The sequence below is a fragment of the Saccopteryx bilineata genome, chromosome 3 (assembly GCF_036850765.1).
Source record: "Saccopteryx bilineata isolate mSacBil1 chromosome 3, mSacBil1_pri_phased_curated, whole genome shotgun sequence".
Taxonomy (NCBI): Eukaryota; Metazoa; Chordata; class Mammalia; order Chiroptera; family Emballonuridae; genus Saccopteryx; species Saccopteryx bilineata.
In genome coordinates, this window is record NC_089492.1 from 186,731,467 (window position 1) to 186,753,263 (window position 21,797).

The following is a 21,797-nucleotide window of genomic DNA, read 5'->3' on the forward strand; positions in this document are numbered from 1 at the left end:
CCTGGTCAGGCTATAATTGCCATTTTTATTCCCATGTTATATAGATCAGGTAACTAGAGTACAGAGAGGTTATATAACTATTCCAATATTACATAGCCAGTGGGAGGAAGGACTTACTCCTGAGCCCACTAATAGTGATATTTTATGAACTTGGTTAACAAATACCTAACTATGGTCTAACATTAGCCACTCTTTATAAGCAAATGCCTTTGTACCTGATGTTTAGCATTGTTAACTACAAAAACTCGAAATATTAGGTGATTATATGACAAGACTTAGATCTGGCAACTTTGTTTATTCACTCTGCTGCTTTACAAAACTACAAATACGTATGCACTTCAAGGGTGGAATACTCAGTTTATACTGCAGGTTCCCCTGTGAGCTGTGATGTTACCACAGCCGATAAATGTTTTTACTTTGCTTGTATTTCAGTTTACCATATTGGCCACACAAAAAAGCAAGTACACATTCTTAATGGTAAAAGAGAGGAAAGGTTATGTAACACTGCTTTCCCGAAATCTTTTACCTTGGGCAACATAACACTAATACTGATACTAATACTAATAAATACTAATACATTAATTTAAAGCCCAGGATTTAAGGTCTCATACTTTCTGTTCACAAGTAAGTGTTAAAATAACCATTTGGTGGGATTAGTTCCTGGAATAAGATCCTCTGGAGGTAGCGTAGTTGCAAGAAATGGGATCTGGCCTGACCTGTGGTGGTGCAATGGATAAAGCGTTGACCTGGAAATGCTGAGGTTGCCGGTTCAAAACCCTGGGCTTGCCTGGTCAAGGCACATATGGGAGTTGATGCTTCCAGCTCCTACCCCCTTCTCTCTCTCTGTTTTTCTCTCTCTCTCTCTCCTCTTTAAAAATGAATTAAAAAAAAAAAGAAAGAAATGGGATCTGCTCAGACTGATTCACTCCTGACCTCGTCCCTAAAGGAATCAGCCTGATTTGTATTTCTAAACCACCTATATCCCGCAAACCTGCGTGAAGGAGCAAGAGCCATTCTTTCTCTAATGTGTGCTTGAAAGCCAGGGAGTCCAACTAACAGAAGGACCAGTACCCTGGTCATCTACATCTCCATCCTTCCTACTGCTCCCACAGCCATCGCAGCCTCCCAGGTGGTCGGGGACAAAAGTAGGTGGTAAGGGGGTGGTCCTCGCCTAAACTGCGAACTTTGAGTCCTCACACGCAGCTGGCAACCTCTGGGCCTGCAAATCACCGCCCTCCCGGCAGGGGGCGCGGCGATCGCACGGGAGAAGCCAGATGACCGAGAGGGGGCGTGCGAGGCCGCACCGAGCGCCACCTCGCCTGCCTCGTCCCTCCTCATCAGCCCTCCTCGCGACGCCGTGGATGAGGCCCCCGCTAGGGGAGGGGGCGGAGAGCGGCGGGCGCCCGAAACGGCCCTGAGAATCCGAGCGCCGAGCTGAAGTGGCGCGAGCCCGAGGGGGCGGTGGCGCGGTCGGGCGGGCGGCGTGCGTGCGCTGGACGTGGGTGTGGGTGGGGGTAAGTAGCGCGGGCGCCCGGGAGCGCGGGCAGAGGGACGCTAGCTACCCTGGACAGCGCATCGCCGGCTGCGGGGGTCGCTGCGCCGCAGCCGCGGTGGATCATGGTGAGTGGGGCTGCGCGCCGCGACTGCCGCTCTCTCTTTCTTTCTCTGCTGGACGGACGCGCTGGCGGGAAGGGGCCGAGCGGGCGGCGGTGCGGAGCTGCGGGTTCGACCGCTGGAACCCGTCTCTGTCGGGGGCCCGGCCCGCGCGGGCTTGGGGCGGGGGTGGTGAACGTTTGGATCGGGGACGCGCGGGCCGGGCTGGGGACGCCGGGTCTCGGGCAGTTTGTCCGGGTCCGCAGTCCCGGCCCGGTCCCTCGAGGCGCCCACTCGCGTCCAACCCCCTGGTGGATGCACGGCGCCGGGGATGCCCGACGAAACCGCCCGCTCCCCCGCGGCAGCCATGCCGGCCCGCCGCCCACCGCTCCTTCCCCAGCACCCGTTCCCCAACCCCCGCCTGGCGTGGGGAACGGCGTTTCCCTCGCGCGGGACCGACCCTGCTTTCGGGAAATTCTGGGGTTTGGGCTCTAAACTGTTGAATTCAAGTCTCGTCTCGGCTCCGTGCCTGCAGTCCTGGGGGTGTGTCTGTGTGCCGGTCTGCACCTCTCTGGGTCTGCAGAGTGGTGTCGGGGGCTAGCTTTCCATTTGTGTACCGGGCTGGAGGGGCCGCTGGTGTGTTCCTTCAACAGCTACGCTCCCAGTTTCCTAGTCCAGTACTGGACTCGTCCTGTTCCTGGGGAACAAGGTAGGAATAGTAGAGAGGTAGTGGAGGGTTGTGCCTCACCTTGTCCCATGACCTGCCTCAAGGTTTAGGCAGCAGAGTGTGTTGCGCCATGCTCAAAGGACCAGCCAGTCGTTGGCAAAATGTGGAGCCCACATTTGGCTTCAGTGGTCCATATTTTATCTTTGCTCCTTTCCTCCCTCCCATCTGGTTTCCTCTCCACTTCAAGGCTGGTTAAAATATACTAATCTCCTGCCCTTTCCCCTCTCCAGTTGACACTAATCAATCCGAGAATTTGTCCGTGCTACCCTTTCAGGTGCACACTATCTGATTAAATGCGAAGCCTTTTTCTGGTCACTTGATCTAAAATTCCAGTCTTTCCCCCCCCACTCACCACAGTTCCCCGTGCCTGCTTAATTTTTTTCTTCAACATCTAATATTTAACCTACTATTGATTTTGTTTATCTTGTTTACTTGAATGAGTTCCCCACTGGAATGGGCTGAGATTTTTGTCATTTTGTCCACTACTGTATCAGTAGTGCCTTGCACATAGTAAGTGCTTAATATTTTTAAAAAATTAACCCAGTAAAGCAGCATATGTTATATTAATGTGCAAATGGGAAGCAGCAATGGAGCTATAAGGATTATCTACCCAACTGACAATTGTAATAATGAGAATCACTAGTGAAATTTGAGAAGTTGGAAAGAAGGGAGTCAACTTAGTGGCCCTCAATGATAAGAGCATTGGGCCATCTATTTTGTCTGGGTCTATCAACTTCATGCTCTTGACACCTTGACTCATGAGTGAACAAAGCATTTTTAGGGCTAACTACTCTCTCCTAGGTCTAAACCTTTGTGTCAAATTATGAATTTCAGTGAGTAAGGGAACAAGTCCAAGGATAATGCCTTGGATTGAAGAGTTGTGGGAATTAACCTGAAAGAACCAAAATAAAGGGCAAGCTCTACCCCATATAATTGTGATACTTCCCCATTAGGTAAACATTTCTCAGTAACTTTGGGTCTTCAGAGGAGCTATTTTTAAAAAAGATTCTAAAGCACCAACTTTTAGTATGTTGCTTCTCACATATTCTTTGATCAGGCAAGCCCGGAGTTTTGAACCCACAACGTCAGCATTACAGTTTGTCACTTTATCCACTGAGCCACCACAGATCAGGCCAGAGGAGCTATTTTTATAAATATAAGCAAATCCAAGCCATCTCACTATTTTTAAAAAGGCAGGGCAGGTCTGGGGTTAAATTAATACATTAATGTGTCAGTTGAGAGAGACACACCTCTTTGGATTTACATCCAACATAAACAGTCTCATGATGTCTCTACTAATTAGTCTAATTCTAAAACAATTCTTCCCTCAAAATTCCCTTTTATTTTATCATTTCCATAATTAATGCCAGTCCTGAGGAAGTAGTTTTTATATCATTTGAGCCAATGCTTGATAAAATTTATGTGGGCAAGTTTCTTAAAATAATGTAATAGTCATCACTGTACAAGTTCAGCAGTTCTATGATTACTGTCTAGTTCAGGTAGGGGGAAATTAAAGGTAAAAAGGAAAGGAAATAAGTTTGTATTTGAAATGAAAGCCAACCAAACAAACATAAATAAAAAACACCTTATTTTTTTATCCCAATTTATATTTGTAGGAGATTTTGCTATGTTATGATTCTAGTCAAAATAGCAAGCCATTTTTTTCTTTCTATTCCTTGAAACAGTTGCATTTTCAAGGAGTATGAAATTCATTTTCAAATTATCTGGTTGGGTGATCTTAATTTTTAGTTCTTCAACAATAGATTGTAATTTAATCCAATTCTCTCCAAAATATTTAAGTAACAGTTTGGAAGGCTCAAGTGCTTTTATAGTTTGAAAGAGGCTGTTTAAAATGTAAGTGCCTCCATGACATATATCTAGTTATATTCAGAAAAAAGTGCCCTGTTGTTCAGGGTTGTACCATCTAACTTGACGGGTTTGGATTTTTAGGAGTAGACATTGATAAAGGTCAAGAAGTTGCCCTGTTAACTCTTAGTTAGGCCAGGCATGGTGAAAATATGCTTACATTGGTATCTCATCTAATACTAAAGTTACATATTTACTCTTTTGTATTTTTCATTAATCGAATTAGGACTGACTCTGACAATGAACCATTCTAATAAATTGTATAACCATTTCAAAATCTAACAATTTAATAATTACAGAGTATAAATTGTCCAGAATTGATGATGTGGCACTTTAGAGCTTGAGATTTGCGGTCATACATGGGTTTGAATCCCAATGCCAACGTTTAATTGTGACCTTGGGTAGATTAACTTCTTTAGGCCTTAGTTTTTTCTTTTGTAAAAGAAGACTGATATTTCCTGAGGTTGTTGGAGAAACAAATAAGGTGATAACACTTAAAATAACCGTAGTTATTAGAGTGCTAAGTGAATATTAACCATGATGATGACGTGCTCTTTTTCTCCCATGTCTGTTTTCAGTTGCGACACCTCAGAATGATAACTGTGATTCCCTTCATCGTTCTCTTCCCCTCATGTGATCCTAATACCGTATCTGTATCAGCAGTGTCCAGTAGAAACATAATCCAAGCCACATAGTGATTTTTAATTTTTTAGTAGTCACATTAAAAAATAAAAAGAGACAAGTAAAATTAATTTTAACAATTTATTTAACTCAAACCATACAAATATTATTTTGACATGTAACCAATGTAGAAATGTTAGTGAGATATTTTATGGTTATTTTTTATATGAAATCTTCAATATCTGGTGGCTATTTATACTTACAGCACATTCAGTTCAAGCAAGCCACAATTTCAAATGCTCGATAGCTGCATGTGGTGAGGGGCTACTGTACTCCACAAAACAGCTCTAGATAATACACATCATTCAAATTTACCTCTTCTCTGTTAGACCTGTTCCACTTGTGAGAACTCACTGCCACCTTAAACCTACGAAAAGCTCATCTTTCACAGTCTCCTCTCTGTTCCTTTTGCTGTTAGTAATTCCACCAGCTCTCAAGTCTACGGTGTCTGAAATCTGATTCTTTTTTTCATCTATATTGTTTATAATATTATTATATTTTTACTTGAAAATATCTTTAAATCTCTTCTCCTCTCCAGCTCTCTTTCTACAATTTTCACCTTTTCTACAGGTTTCATCTTTTGCGGTCTGTCTGTTTTTAACTTTTTTACTTTTAAGTTCGTTATTTCTTCCAGGCCAGATTCATTGTCTTCAGGTAGTAATTTAACACTGTTGGGCTGTAGACCTAATCTGTTCAAAGATTGTTCCCCTTCCCTTCTTGAGACCTGTAGATCTCTCCCTCTGAATTACTGGGTTCTGTGTTCTCTCCGTTCTTTCTTCAGATCTTTCTCATGTTGTCATGAGTGCTTTCTATTTTATAGCTAATTTCTATGCTGAACACCTTTTCTTTACCAGATAGCCAAGGAAATATATAAGGTCTACCGGAAAGTTCTGTCCGTTTTTGGAATAAAACAAAATACAAATTTTTCTTACCGTCAATAAACTTTATTAAGTAATATAATTGCCATGATTATTAATGATTTCTTGCCAGTGTGAGGGCAATTTGTATATCCATTTTTGAAAAATGTTTTATCTTTTGATGTGAAAAATTGAACTAGTACTTGCTTGATATCTTCTTCATTTTTGAATTTTTTGCCCTTCAAAAAATTTTGTAGGCCCTGGCCGGTTGGCTCAGCGGTAGAGCGTCGGCCTAGCGTGCTGAGGACCCGGGTTCGATTCCCGGCCAGGGCACATAGGAGTAGCGCCCATTTGCTTCTCCACCCCTCCGCCGCGCCTTCCTCTCTGTCTCTCTCTTCCCCTCCCGCAGCCAAGGCTCCATTGGAGCAAAGATGGCCCGGGCGCTGGGGATGGCTCTGTGGCCTCTGCCCCAGACGCTAGAGTGGCTCTGGTCGCAACATGGCGACACCCAGGAGGGTCGCAACATGGCGACACCCAGGATGGGCAGAGCATCGCCCCCTGGTGGGCAGAGCGTCGCCCCCTGGTGGGCGTGCCGGGTGGATCCTGGTCGGGCGCATGCGGGAGTCTGTCTGACTGTCTCTCCCTGTTTCCAGCTTCAGAAAAATGCAAAAAAAAAAAAAAAATTTTGTAAGGACAAAAACAAGTGATAGTCGGAGGGTGCTAAGTCTGGGGAATATGGTGGATGCCACAGACATGCTTCTGTAGCATTTCTTCCTTGTTGAAATTCGTAAAAATTACAGTGGCGTAAATGAACTTTATAAGTAGCCATGGGTACACTATTGCTTCACACATAAGACTAACGTGAATCAACTTTATTTTAGTTAATTTGTTACATCAGTATGTATACATTAAGTGATAAAAATAGAGAGGCACACATGTGCCAAATAAACATGGGCTTACATGTCGAAACTTGTAGTGATAGAAACGGACAGAACTTTCCGGTAGACCTTATAATTACTCTGACTGATAATCTGATATATAAAATGATCCACCAAAAAAAGAAGCCTAACAGAAGGAGAAAAATAAGCCATAGGAAGGGGAAATGAGATTATTACTTGACCTTTATCTACCTTTCAAGAAACAACAGAGGACCTAATTGAGAATAATAATAGCAACAGCCACAACAATGATGACATTTTACATTTGCTGGGTGCCTTATGGGAAGCAGAGCACTTTCTCCATGCCTGGTAAACAGAAGCATAAAACAAAAGTGTAGCACTGGATCAAGAAGAAAATCTGGTTCCTGGTGCTGGCTTTATTATTGACTAGCTCCATTCCCCGAAGTCACTCTGAGACACTCTTTACTCACCTGCAAAATGGGGTAGTTTTCACAAGATCATTTTGTCAGAATCAAACAGGATTAACCATCACTCTGGCTGTTCCTTCTGATTGGTATTTCTCTCAGAGAGCTCTATGGATGTCTTTAATTAGTTCTACTTAAAGTGGCTACTTAAGTAGCCACTCTACTTAAAACTGGAACTTGTCCTTACATATTCATACATACCAAATCTTAAACCGTTCTTTTTTTTCCAATAATACTCATAATCTAAATATTTACTCATTTACAAAGTACTTGGAATCTTCTAATAATTTACATTAGGTGATTTTGTTTGTCCCTTCTTACTGGAATGCCAACTTCATGAGGACAGAGATTTTTGTTTGCGTTGCTGAATGATGTATCTGTAGGCAAATGCCTGACATACAGTAAATGTTAAAGGATTGTTGATAAAGTAAAGGCTGGTTCCCAGGGCAGTGTTTTTTTTCTTCACATCCCATTTACCATTCAGAAAGGATGGATTGGAAAGTGAATATCTGCTTTGCAAACGTATCCACAGTATAGTTCCTTCAAAGAACAATATCTTTTTGATGCATCTAAAATGATCACAATTCAGTTTATGCACATTTCAATACTGTAGCTGCTTCATCAAGGCATATAGGGCTGTGTAACCTGAAAATTAGTGATAACGTGTATGTAATCCTATAATTATAAGGTCTACCGGAAAGTTCTGTCCGTTTCTATCACAACAAGTTTCAACACGTAAACATGTTTATTTGGCGCATGTGTGCCTCTCTATTTTTATCACTTAATGTATACATACTGACATAGCAAATTAACTAAAACAAAGTTGATTCACGTTGGTCTTATGTGGGAAGCGATAGTGTACCCATGGCTACTGATAAAGTTCATTTACGCCACTGTAATTTTTACGAATTTCAACAAGGAAGAAATGCTACAGAAGCATGTAGAAATTTATTGAAAGTGTTTGGTGAAGGTACAGTGTCTGATAGGACATGCAGAAGATGGTACGAAAACATCATAAGGAAAAGGACATATTGTGAACTCAGAAAACCTAGCCCTTCCACCTCTAAACCAAATTTGACTCTGAATAAGAAAATGTTGTGTATATGGTGGGACATTCGAGGACCAATACATTATGAGCTTTTAAAACGGAATGAAGGCCCTGGCCGGTTGGCTCAGCGGTAGAGCGTCGGCCTAGCGTGCGGAGGACCCGGGTTCGATTCCGGCCAGGGCACACAGGAGAAGCGCCCATTTGCTTCTCCACCCCTCCGCCGCGCTTTCCTCTCTGTCTCTCTCTTCCCCTTCCGCAGCCAAGGCTCCATTGGAGCAAAGATGGCCCAGGCGCTGGGGATGGCTCTGTGGCCTCTGCCCCAGGCGCTAGAGTGGCTCTGGTCGCAACATGGCGACGCCCAGGATGGGCAGAGCATCGCCCCCTGGTGGGCAGAGCATCGCCCCTGGTGGGCGTGCCAGGTGGATCCCGGTCGGGCGCATGCGGGAGTCTGTCTGACTGTCTCTCCCTGTTTCCAGCTTCAGAAAAATGAAAAAAAAAAAAAAAAAGGAAAAAAAAAAAACAAAAACAAAAAAACAGAATGAAAAGCTCAATTCAGAGAAGTATTGTCAGCAACTGCATAATTTAAAGACAGCAGTGCAAGAAAAGAGGCTGGCGATGTTCAATAGGAAGAACATCATACTGCATCATGATAATGCCAGGCCACATGCTGCTTTGCGGACTCGTCAAAAAATTGCAGAACTAGGCTGGGAAATTCTGTCTCATCCACCATATTCCCCGGACTTAGCTTAGCACCCTCCGACTATCACTTGCTTTTGTCCTTACAGAATTTTTTGAAGGGCAAAAAATTCAAAAATGAAGAAGATATCAAACAAGCACTGGTTCAATTTTTCGCATCAAAAGATAAAACGTTTTTCAAAAATGGATATACAAATTGCCCTCACGCTGGCAAGAAATCATTGATAATAGTGGCAATTATATTATTTAATAAAGTTTATTGATGGTAAGAAAAATCTGTATTTTGTTTTATTCCAAAAATGGACAGAACTTTCCGGTAGACCTTACATATTTACACTTCACAATCATATCTGTGGAAGGGACCAGGTTATGACATTATTGTTTATTTTAATTAAAAAATTTAAATTATTGATTTTAGAGAGAGAGGAAAGAGAGACGGAAACATAAATCTGTTTCTGTGTGTGCCTTGACCAGGGATCAAATCCACCCTCAGCCTTGCATTTCAGGATGACACTTTAATCAACTGAGCTATCTGGCCAGGGCTATGTTGTTGTTTTTTATAGTGAAATTTGTGATTATAGCATTAAGTTGTTACTGAAATAATGAATTTTTATCTTAATAGTAATTTAAACAAAACTATGATTCATGAATTTACTGAATAATTATTTCTTTTTGCATTGTTTGTTGTGATTTTTGGCTTTCAGTGTTATCACTTAAATATACTAGTATAGTAATATTTTATATTTATTAATCAGATAAATGTTCTTCTGTACATTTTTATACTCATTATCTTTTGACACCTCACAAAAAAACTTTATTTTTTAAATCAAATTGATTGGGGTGACATTGATTAATAAAGTTTCATAGGTTTCAGGTGTATCGTTCTATAACATATCATCTGTACGCTGCACTGTGCATTCACACCCCACATCAGATCTCCTGCTGTCACTGTTTATTCTGAATACCTTCTCTGACCTCCCCTCAAGCCCGCCTCACAGAATACTTTTCAGAGAGGCAAGTCTTGTATCAATATACCTACTTTACAGGTGAGAAAATTGAGTTTCAAAGAAGATAATTTACCCAAGGTCACATACTAGAGTTAGCAAAACTAGGTATAAATCTTCTGATTCCAAAAATATCTTCTCTTCTACTATTTCATATAACCTTATCCATGAGCCTGGATAAATGTTCTCTTCTCTTGTAAATTTAATGAAAACAATAGCATTTTCCATAGTGTTATAAATGAGAATGGAAAAATCAGAATTACCTCCCATGTAGTGTTTTTCTTATGGATTTTAAGAATAGATAGGTGAATAAATATATATATACATTTAAGCATTAAATATATAACACTTAAGTCATTTCATATATTCAGAAAATGGAGCATGCAAGGGAAAGTATTATTTTAAATGGAGATGATCATGAACATATATATATATATATAACTAATATAATAAATAGAGGAATGCCCATAAGTAGACAATTAAGTAATTTACAAGGGAAGTGAAGTAGTCACTTCACTGTTTTTGAATGGAATGACTGCAGTAGTAAGACATTGACCAGAGAGACCAGTGGTAGCTTTGTGCATAGATTTTTGTTTCATCATTTGGGTTTATTTCTAAACCTTAAATTTATTTTTCTATATGGTTAAACAGAATTTGTTTGATAGAATCTTCGAGTTTAACAGATATGATGACTACTGGAGGGAGGACTTAATTTTTTGGCAGGGTCAAAGTTTATTGACTGTTACACTGAGGGGTTAGATTAAAAATTAACTCAAACCTTTGAAGAAGAAATCAGAAGGTATCCATAATACAAAAAAAAAAAATAGACCATTTTTTATTTTCCTGAAAATACAGTTCTGATTAACTGACTGTTCTCTGCCTTTGGGAGGTCTGTGCGTGTTGTCCAAGGCTTGGGAAGAAAGAGGAAGCCTACGCTTTGACCTTCTCGGTCCCCATTCTAGAGCCTTTTCTTTCATTGTTACAGGGAAGATTGACACTCTTGAAGGTGGCGGCTCCCTTGATTTTTGGAAAGCAGATTTCTTGACTTTTAATATTAGTGGTGAAGTTATATGTAAGGAGAAAGGTGTTTTGGGCTGTCAGAAAAATATTCAGTTGGTTGAACTTTCCCGAGTCAGAGTGGCACCTGGAGACTATTTCACATCCTTCCCGGACCCATAGGCTGGAAAATTGTCCTTCCTTTGTATTTTCAAGGAAGGCATTATCAGCTTCCCCTTGGCCTTCTTCTATTCAGACTCCTAAAAAGAAATGGCACGTGTCAGCTTTTTTGAGATTTACTGCCTGAAGTCTGCTTCCAACTCACCAGCACAAAGCAGCCACACTGGTTTCACTATTGTATAAGCCCTGTTTCTCCATTGAACAATAGTATACTTATTATATCAACCCCTTAAAGGTCCTGCTACTGCTATATAAAGGCTGCCCTATCCGTTTTGTTACTTAGGTTTACTACACCATTCTTTTCTTTTTACAATTTAAAAAGTGTAAATGTCCCTGTTGTAATATATTTCTGCAAACACTAATCTTATCAGTGCTTGTTTTGTATAAGATACGTAATAGGCTTAAATCCTTAGTGCAAACTCTGGAATTAATAGTTTGCATTAGTCCTTTTGAAGGAAAGAGCTACACTCTCTACATTGAATACCATATTATGATACTTAAAATTAATAGCAAGGAGACATAAAAATATATTACCTCAGTAAACTTGTGATTAAATATACTCATTGATTCATTCATTCAACACATGCTCAATAACAGGCAGTGCGCTAGGCACTCTCAGTCTATAAAGACAGTCCCTGCTTCAGGTTTGTAGTTCAGTGGGAGTGTGTCCTCTAGCAAACAAGCTCAGTAGCTGAGCCTTCGGGACACAGGCCAGTAAATGTGTTTTCATGTGTATACTATTTTATCCAACAGAGAGACTCAGTCTAATTAAGGAAACTAATTATGGTATGTTATTTAAAAAAAAAAAAAAAAAAGCTAAAACTAAACTCTTTCATCTCTCTGTCATGCCAAGGATGTAGTCTTTTACTTCTTTATCATGCCAAGAATGTGCTTAAGGCCAGGAGGTGCTTAGTAATTGAAGAGCCAAAATCATCAGGATTGATAAAGCTGAAATCAAGATTGTGTCTGTTGTGACATCAGAGTATTCAGAGGATGAGTCAATTCAGTGAGAGAAAAAAAAATCAAACCAGCTATCTGAGAGGCAGCATGGGTAGAAGGAACATGAATTTAGGAGTTGGGATGTTTAAATACACATTCCCAGACTGGGTGAAGCCAGACTTACTGACTCAGTATCTCTGAGTGAGGGGCCTTGGTATCTGCATGCCCAGAATCATGTTCACACATATTGGAATCTAGTGCTCAAGGGGCTCAAAGGAAAGAGGTACTACTTTCTAGTAAAAAAATGTTTAGTGTATGCTTCATGAAGGAGTTGGGATCATCACCAAATCTTGAATAGGGTGGATTTTGATATGTAGAGAAAGGAAGGAATGTAGAATTGAACTCAACATTCCATTTATGGGAATAAGTAGATAAGGACCCAGAAGCAATAACAGATGTATTTGAGAAACACTATACTACTGAGTAATTTATGGACACAGTCCTAAAATTTCACAGAGCCTAGCATAGATTAGGTACTCAATAAATTTGTTTTGAATTAAATTTTGAAGAGTCTAGAATCTGAGGCCTAAGAAATTTCTTCCAGATTTTGTAAACTAGATTTTTGAAATAGAGTCAAAAGATGACAGCATCCGGTTTCAGGATATCTGGGGCTGGTAGTGCCTGGATGGACTAGGTGGTTTTAGAGGTGATGAACTAATATCAGTTATTCTCGCCTGCTTTCATGTTGTCAACTTCTGAACCACACATTCCTGGGTTTAATTCTCTACTTCAATGATCTCATTTATAAAGTATATATAACACTAGTAAAGATTGTGTTAGCCTGACCTGTCATGGTGCAGTGGATAAAGCATCAACTTGGAATGCTGAGGTCGCTGGTTCGAAACCCTGGACTTGCCTGGTCAAGGCACATACGGAAATTGATGCTTCCTGCTCCTCCCTTCTTCTCTCCCTTTCTCCTCTCTAAAATGAATAAAGTATTTTAAAAAAGATAATATATAATATATAAAGATAATATAATAGTATATTATAGATAATATATAAAGTTAATATATTGATATAAAGTCCCTTGATACAAGCTAGCTGGTATTAGGTACTCAAACCTGGTGGCTATAACCCACAAAAAATCATGTTAATCTTTGTAACCCTAACTTTTTTTTTATGCCTGGAAGAAAATTTAACGACTAATCTGCATATATTTAAATTTTTTTAATTCTCATAATCTTGTGATACAAATATTAGGTTTAACATTCAGGATTTTTTTTGCTGACCAGGCGGTGGCACAGTGGATAGAGCATCGGATTGGGATGCAGAGGACTCAGGTTCAAGACCTCAAGGTCGCCAGTTTGAGCACGGGCTCATCTGGTTTGAGCAAAAGCTCACCAGCTTGCACCCAAGGTTGCTGGCTCGAGCAAGGGGTTACTAGGTCTGCTGAAGGCCCGCAGTCAAGGCACATATGAGAAAGCAATCAATGAACAACTAAGGTGTCGCAATGCGCAACGAAAAACTAATGATTGATGCTTCTCATCTCTCTCCATTCCTGTCTGTCTGTCCCTGTCTATCCCTCTCTCTGTCTCTGTAAAAAAAAAAAAAAAAAATCAGGATTTTTTCTGGAGAGAATGAAAAGTGATAAAGATTTTATTTTGATTTTTTGTTTTCTTTAAGCTGCATGAGTTCTGTTAATAGATAAAAAAAACTAAACTGTGTGCTTGTTTAAAACTTTTTTATTGAGTAGTTCTCACTTATAGGTACACTCATATTATAAAACAGTACATTTTAAAAATTGTTTCATGGATTTGAACCACAACTTTAGAAAATCCCAAGAGCTCCACATAATCAGATTAAGTTTTAGCTGTTTGCCCAACTGCCTGCATTAAGTTGCCTGTCTTAAGCTTCTTAATGGTTAATCTGATGCCTTAACTGTAAAAATTTTCCCTACAAGAAAACAATTTTTTCACTCTCTGCCTTTCCCACTGGACCAGCATTATTTCAGTTATTAAAACCCTAAAGAGAGCAGATTATTGGATTTGTGTATTGTATTGAAGATAATGAGGAGAGAGAGAATACATTTATGTACATTGCTTCTTTTCTCACTTTTTCCCTGTTCAGTTTGGAAGTAGTGAAAATTGATTAGAAATTTAAGTGTATGGGTAAAACTGAAATAAATAGACAATGTGGAATTTACTGCACATGATTTAGGAGGGGGCAGTGTTGAAAGAAGCTATGATGAGGTGAGAAAAGTAGAAGACACAGACATGTTGAGGGCAGTGAATAGACCAGCCTGACTGTCAAGTTGCTGCCTGGAATACTGGTCCAAACAAGGCAGGAGCAGGGCTTTGAACCAAATGGTATGAAGTCTCTGGGTTTCTGGTGAAAGTTCAAGATGCCCTCCAGCATAAAGCTCTTTCCTACCTAGTAGACTTTTGTCTTGTATGGCTTGACTCCTTGTCAGTTCATTTTCACATAAAATAGAATAATTATACCTTCAATTTGTGAGTAACCTTATAGGAACTTTCCACAATGTCACTAATAATGGTAATCATAATACCATATCATATATTTGTATAATACTTCTTAACTTAGAGAACACTTTTCACAGTATCCTCTCAAGTGCATGTTATTTAATTTGTTGCTTTTTTAAAATTATTTTAGTTTACTTAGTTATTATCTATCTCTGCCACTGCAATATAAGCTCTGTAAGAGCAAGAACTTTGTTTTATTTAGCACTGTAATTTCATTTCTAGAACGCATGCCTAAAGAATACTTGTTGGATAAATGGACAGGTAAAGTAGCTTTCTCATGTTTGAGGAAACTGATGCTCAGAGATTGTGTTAGTCATGCAACTATTAAATGGTGGATTGGGGATTCAGACCCACTTATACCTATGTCTCGTCTTCTACCCCATTGCTTGCTTCATTATGCCAAGTAGCTTTCCTGATATCCATGGTATTTTCAGCAAGACTGAAAAACCATAAAAAGTGACAGGTTTGACCATAACAGAATTAAAATTTTTGAGATGACAGAAGACTCTAAAGCAGGGGTCCCCAAACTATTTACACAGGGGACCAGTTCACTGTCCCTCAGACCATTGGAGGGCCAGACTATAAAAAAAACTATGAACAAATCCCTATGCACACTGCACATATCTTATTTTAAAGTAAAAAAACAAAACGGGAACAAATACAATATTTAAAATAAAGAACAAGTAAATTTAAATCAACAAACTGACCTGTATTTCAATGGGAACTATGGGCCTGCTTTTGGCTAATGACATGTTCGATATGCTCCTCTCACTGACCACCAATGAAAGAGGTGCCCCTTCCAAAAGTGTGGCGGGGGCCGGATAAATGGCCTCAGGGGGCCGCATGCAGCCCGCGGGCCGTAGTTTGGGGACCCCTGCTCTATAGGCTAAGATGTAAAAGATAGTAGCAACTAAGAAGAGGTATTTGTAAATCTGTATATTTGCAATATTGATTGATATAAATACAAATGACTTTTATAAATCAACTAACAAGACAAGCAATCCATTAGAACAGCGATTTTCAATCTTTCATCTCACAGCACTAATAAACTAATTACTAAAATTCTGCAGCACACCAAAAACTACATTTTTTGCCAATCTGACAAAAAATTAGGCATAATTTTGATTTCATTTACACTGGAGGCTGTTGTTGTGTTGGTAGTTGTCATTTCTTGATTTGACAACCTAAGGGAAAAGAGGTCAGTGCCCTGACTCAATTAGTCAGGTATGGGATGTTTTAAAAGTCCTAGTGGTACAGCAGTGTGCTGTGTCACACCGGATGAAAATTGCTGCATTAGAAACATGCATAAGAGTTATTAAATGGAAGCTCACTGCAGAGGAAATCTGCACATCCAGTAAACATTTTAAAGACATGAGAACTGCTGTGGAAATAAGGAAATGCAAATTAAAAACATTCCATACCTGTGAACTTGGCAAAAATGTAAAATGCTGAACATAGACAATCTCATGATTTTTTTAGAGCAGTATGATAGTTTTTACTAAAATTAAAAATGCAATCCTCAAACAAATAGCAGTTCCAACAACTAGATTTATTCCCAGATAAATTCTCATTTACAAAAATGAGATTGGTATAAAGCAACATTTTTTGTAATAGCATAAAACTGGGACAACCTAAAATATCCATCACTAAGAAAATGGATATGTAACAATATACAGTATTCACATGATGGAGTACTCTACAGCAGTTATAGTGAATGAACTGGTATCAACATGATAGATCAAGTTGCAGAAATATAAGTATGATGTTGTATACATATACTCATGTATAAAACAATGCATTTTTTTGTTGGTAAATAACTATAAAAACCTGAACAGGGCCCTGGCCGGTTGGCTCAGCAGTGGAGCGTCGGCCTGGCGTGCGGGAGTCCCGTGTTCGATTCCCGGCCAGGGCACACAGGAGAGGCGCCCGTTTGCTTCTCCGCCCCTCCCCCTCTCCTTCCTCTCTGTCTCTCTCTTCCCCTCCCGCAGCCAAGGCTCTATTGGAGCAGGGGATGGCCCAGGCACTGGGGATGGCTCTGTGGCCTCTGCCTCAGGCACTGGAGTGGCTCTGGACTAGGCGGAGCGACGCCCCAGAGGGGCAGGGCATCGCCCCCTGGTGGGCATGCCGGGTGGATCCTGGTCGGGCGCATGCGGGACTCTGTCTGACTGCCTCCCCGTTTCCAACTTCGGAAAAAAATTTTAATAAAAAAAAGAAGAAGAAAAAAAAAGTAAACCTGAACAGGGAGTCTTTTTTTTTTTTTTTTAATTTATTTATTTATTTATTTTTTACAGAGACAGAGAGTGAGTCAGAGAGAGGGATAGACAGGGACAGACAGACAGGAATGGAGAGAGATGAAAAGCATCAATCATTAGTTTTTCATTGTGTGTTGCAACACCTTAGTTGTTCATTGATTGCTTTCTCATATGTGCCTCGACTGCGGGCTTTCAGCAGACTGAGTAACCCCTTGCTCGAGTCACCAACCTTGGGTTCAAGCTAGTGGGCTTTTTGCTCAAACTGTATGAGCCCGCGCTCAAGCTGGCGATCTCAGGGTCTCGAACTTGGGTCCTCTGCATCCCAGTCTGACACTCTATCCACTGCACCACCACCTGGTCAGGCCTGAACAGGAAATCTTGACATCAAATTTATTACAATAGTTATATTTGAGGAGGAAACAAGGGCCACAGGGTTAGGGATATATACAAAGGGAGTGACAGCTTTATTTATATTTGTTTCCTCAATTCCAAGACCTAGTAGGTATATTTAAAAATATTTATTGAATTAATTAAAAAAGATTTGAAACAAACATGATACAACTTTAACATGTGTGATATATTTATTTTACTATTCTCTACATTTGTATGCCTTTTCATTTTTCCCAAGTTAAAGTAGGTTTGGATTTGGGATCTGCGTTAGTCCCAGGGCAGAGATCTGGTGGTTATAGCATGTGTAGGACAGATGCAGCACAGGGCAGGAGGGCCTTTTATTCTCTTAATCCCTAATCCTTTCTTCTTGGCTGATTTAATCAACATCTGACAGGTTTTACAAGGTTAGATTGAGCATCCAGCAGTTTTAAAGAGCTAAAGGACAATGTAGAGGGCTTGTTTGTCATTCTCAACGTCAGTTAAAGGAATAAGAATATTTTCCCATATTCTAAAAGAGACAGATTAGCCCTGGCCAGATGATGTGGTTGGTTGGAGTATTCTTCCAATAGGCAAAGGTTGCTGGTTCAATCCCCAGTCAGGGCACATACAGGAGCAGAGTGATGTTTTTGTCTGTCTGTCATTTGTCTGTCTCTCTAAAAAACTCAACAAATAAAAATTTAAAAACAAGAGAATAGCCAAATAGTAACAGTAACACCAATTTATAACATTAATTAAACTTTCAGGAAGAGTCCCAGAAACTGTTCTAAGAGCCTTTCCTATGTTCACTTACCCTCACAGCAGTCTCTGAAGTTGGTACCATCATTTCCTTTTTTTACTGGTAAGGAAACTGAGGCAAGTTGGGGAAAGAAGCATGAAAGAATAAGGAAAGCATTTTTACTCAGATTATAGACCATAATATTTGTGTTTCCTAGTTGTAAATCAAATGAAGGGCTTTCGAACCCACTGCATGTTGTACCCTCTCATGTCCCCTTCGCTACTCCTCTTCGCTAATTCCATTAGCCAGTGTTGTCTTTGAAAATATTTATGTTGGATATCCCTTGGATCTGTTCTCAGTGTTAAAACTCAAACTGGAATCGTGTTACTCTCCTTTCTACACCACTGCATTTTCTCTTCTAAATTTTCAAAAAGATATCACTGTTCAGACAAGCACTAATTAAAGGAGGCCGTGGGATAGATATGATGATATGCCACTGAATATGGATGTGAAAATGGAGGATGCTGAATGAATATCTGTTAAGCTTCTACTTAGTAGAAAGGCCTGTCATAGATGCTTTTATAAACATGAAGTCACTTAATCATCACAATTGTGAAGTTAGGATTATTTTTCATATTTTATAGATAATGGAAATGCTACTCAGAGATAATGTTTTGCCCAAGACTATACAGCTGCTTGGTGTCAGAACCAAGGCTAGACCTTGTGAAACTCCTATTTTTTGCAAGGAACCACACTAAATGCCATGCTACCTATTTTAACTATAGCCTTAAGTGACCAACTCCCCCCATACAAGACAAGGATTGGGTAAAAATAATCACCACCTGAGTAAGTGTCAGGAAACACAACCTTCCTCTAAACCAGCGGTCCCCAAACTATGGCCCACGGGCGCATGCGGCCCCCTGAGGCCACTTATCCAGCCCCCCCACCACACTTCCGGAAGGGGCACCTCTTTCATTGGTCAGTGAGAGGAGCATAGTTCCCATTGAAATACTGGTCAGTTTGTTGATTTAAATTTACTTGTTCTTTATTTTAAATATTGTATTTGTTCCTGTTTGTTTTTTTACTTTAAAATAAGATATGTGCAGTGTGCATAGGGATTTGTTCATAGTTTTGTTTTTTTTTATAGTCCGGCCCTCCAACGGTCTGAGGGACAGTGAACTGGCCCCCTGTGTAAAAAGTTTGGAGACCCCTGCTCTAAGCAATGGTTGTTAGTCACTAGCTCTATGAAATTAGGCAAGTTGCTTTACTTCTCTAAGTCTCATTTTTCTGATTTGTCAAGAGAGATGAAAACACTTGTAGTTGACAGAATTGAGATAATAGTGTGTAACATGCCCAATAAATACATTGACCTGTTTGCAGTTATAGTTATTTTTATTATCATCTGTAGTTTCTGTAATGAAATCAGTGTCATTGGGGGTAATTCTGAAATTAGGACCTTCTTAATTTTAAAATAAAACATTAAAAACTAAAGCAAGCTTCATGGAAGCTACAGGTAACTAATGGGGGAGAATTCATTTCTCTTTTTTACAAACCAATAAATGAAAAAAGGAAAATAAAGCCTGCAATCATGATTGCAACTTGGAGGCAACTTACTCTTCTGGTGGAGATACACAGCTCACAAAAATTAGGGGTATTTTATAGCTTCGTATTCATTTTGAAATATCCCCTAATTTTTGTGAGCAATATAGTTTTTCTGGATGAAACTGTCCAATTGCTGATCAGCATGTTTATCCATAACTGCTCCTAGCCAACAGTGAAACCTCTTTATAAAAAGTTGCCTGACCAGGCGGTGGTGCAGTGGATAGCTGGGACGCAGAGGACCCCGGGTTGAGACCCCGAAGTTACCAGCTTGAGCGTGGGCTTATATGGTTTGAGCAAAGCTCACCAGCTTGGGCCCAAGGTCACTGCTTGAGCAAGAGGTTACTTTCACTCTGCTGTAACCCCTCAGTCAAGGCACATATGAGAAAGCAATCAGTGAATAACTAAAGTGCTGCAATGAAAATTGATGCTTCTCATCTCCCTTCCTGTCTGTTCCTATCTCTCTCTCTCTCTCTGACTCTATCTCTGTCTCTGTCAAAAAAATAAAAATAAAAATAAATTAAAAAGTTGCCAAACCAAAGATTCAGGTAATTAGAAAGTTAAATCAAGCAATAGCTTATCAAGGCAGCAACAAGGTAGGCATACAGTATTTTAGGGCAAGGACCTGTTTTAATCTATTGAGTTAAAATGCTACATCCAAATTGAAAGCAAAACCAAATCCAAGAAGAGGAAAAGATAGCCTGTAACCAAAACAACTTACATGGTTATGAAGAAACTTTACAGTCATTTTATTGGTGGGAAGAAATACATGTGTCTGTAGATTTTACCACCCAAAGTCCAAATTAGTCCCATTTGGAGGAATGATATCAGGAGAAAGCACAGGCAAAAGGAACTGGTTATATCAATAGAAAAAGGAGTGGGGTAATAGTTCCTCCACAATCTGAAAACATTCGCTTTCTGAAGGCTTTTTTTTTAAGTGTTGACAAACTGGAATATCCAGAAACGAATTCTGAAGGTGAGGGTCTAGAGCTCATTTCATATATTTGGATGTATGTCTAATACTATGTGTATTCCATTAGTGCTTGTGGAAGGAGGAGGAAAGGGAGGCAGGAAAGGTCAATGTAAGGAAGACAGGGAGGAAGTGAAAGGAATGGGGGACATTGAATTTACTGAGGCTGTTTATCTTAGGAAAGTGAAGGCTGCATCACACGATGCCTAACATAAAATATCTGAAGGGCTCTCATGTGGAAGAAAAGTAATATTGTGAATGACTTCAGAGAAAAGAACTAGGATTTATGGGTAACAGTTTATGGAGACAGTTTAGCTCAGAATATGGAAGGGCTTTCTAAAAACAAGAAACATTTTAAAAATAGAATGTGCTATCCTGCAAAGTAGTAAAAGTCTTTCTCTGAAGTTTTTCCAATAAGGTGGGTGAATTTCTATCAAAATTGTTGTAGAAAGCAATTATTTCCACACTTGAGCGGAAAATTGAATTAGATGTCTGTGATCCTCAGATATATTTTTTCCTTCTTTTTCCAAGTGAGAGGAGGGAAGATAGATCCCACGTGCGCCCCAACCTGGCAATCCCGTCTGGGCTATGCCTACAACCAAGCACCTGAGGCAGAGACTCCATGGTGCCATCCTCAGCGCCTGGGGCTGATGAATTCACCTGGGGCTGATGCCTTCGAAGGGAAACAAACTAGCCATAGCTGCAGGAGGAGGAGAAGAAGAGAGAGAAGGGGGAGGGGTGGAGAAACATGGTTGCTTCTCCTATGTGCCCTGACTGGGAATAGAACTGGGGATATCCACACGCTAGCCAACACTTTACCACTGAGCCAAATGACCAGGGTCTGTGATTCTCTGATATTATGAGAGCCAATAAAGTACTCCTTGGTTCATCTGAGGTCTAAAAAATCATTCTCTGTTTTTTCTTTCTATGTTTCTATTCATAACAAAAACTCTGGGCCATATAAAGCTAATTTTTATGCCTTCATAATGCTATATATTGGGAAATAAATCTTTGTAAATAAGTATGTTAGTTTTTACTACATTTTAAAAGTCATTTTTCATAAATCATAGAAGGGTAAGTTTAAGAAATGGAAATGTTATCCCATCAAAATTCTTTAGATATTTTCAGATACTATTTTACCTAAGGATATTAAATCCTTATGTAAGAAAAAATACTATTGAGCAAAATAGTTACCTTGTTAGCTATAATAATATTAATACTCCATATAGCTATGTTAAATTCATCTGAAATCAAGCTGTCAATGAATGAATGTCCAGCCTAAGAAAAAGTCTTATAAGAGTTTATTTGTGGCAATTGCCAGGAAGTAAAATCTCAACAGACTGAGAAAATGCTCCAGAGAAGGGCAGATTTACCACTTATT

At 39.8% G+C, this 21,797-nt stretch overlaps 1 protein-coding gene across 1 annotated transcript in view; it reads left to right on the plus strand.

The window, feature by feature from the left end:
- The first annotated feature begins 1,346 nt into the window (after window positions 1–1,346).
- ELOVL2 (ELOVL fatty acid elongase 2) overlaps window positions 1,347–21,797 on the plus strand; it is an 88,668-nt gene continuing 68,217 nt past the window's right edge. The window contains exon 1 of the mRNA XM_066268396.1: window positions 1,347–1,620. Within this exon, the coding sequence (XP_066124493.1) occupies window positions 1,618–1,620 (3 nt within the window). The 5' untranslated portion in view covers window positions 1,347–1,617. The remainder of the gene's footprint in view (window positions 1,621–21,797) is intronic.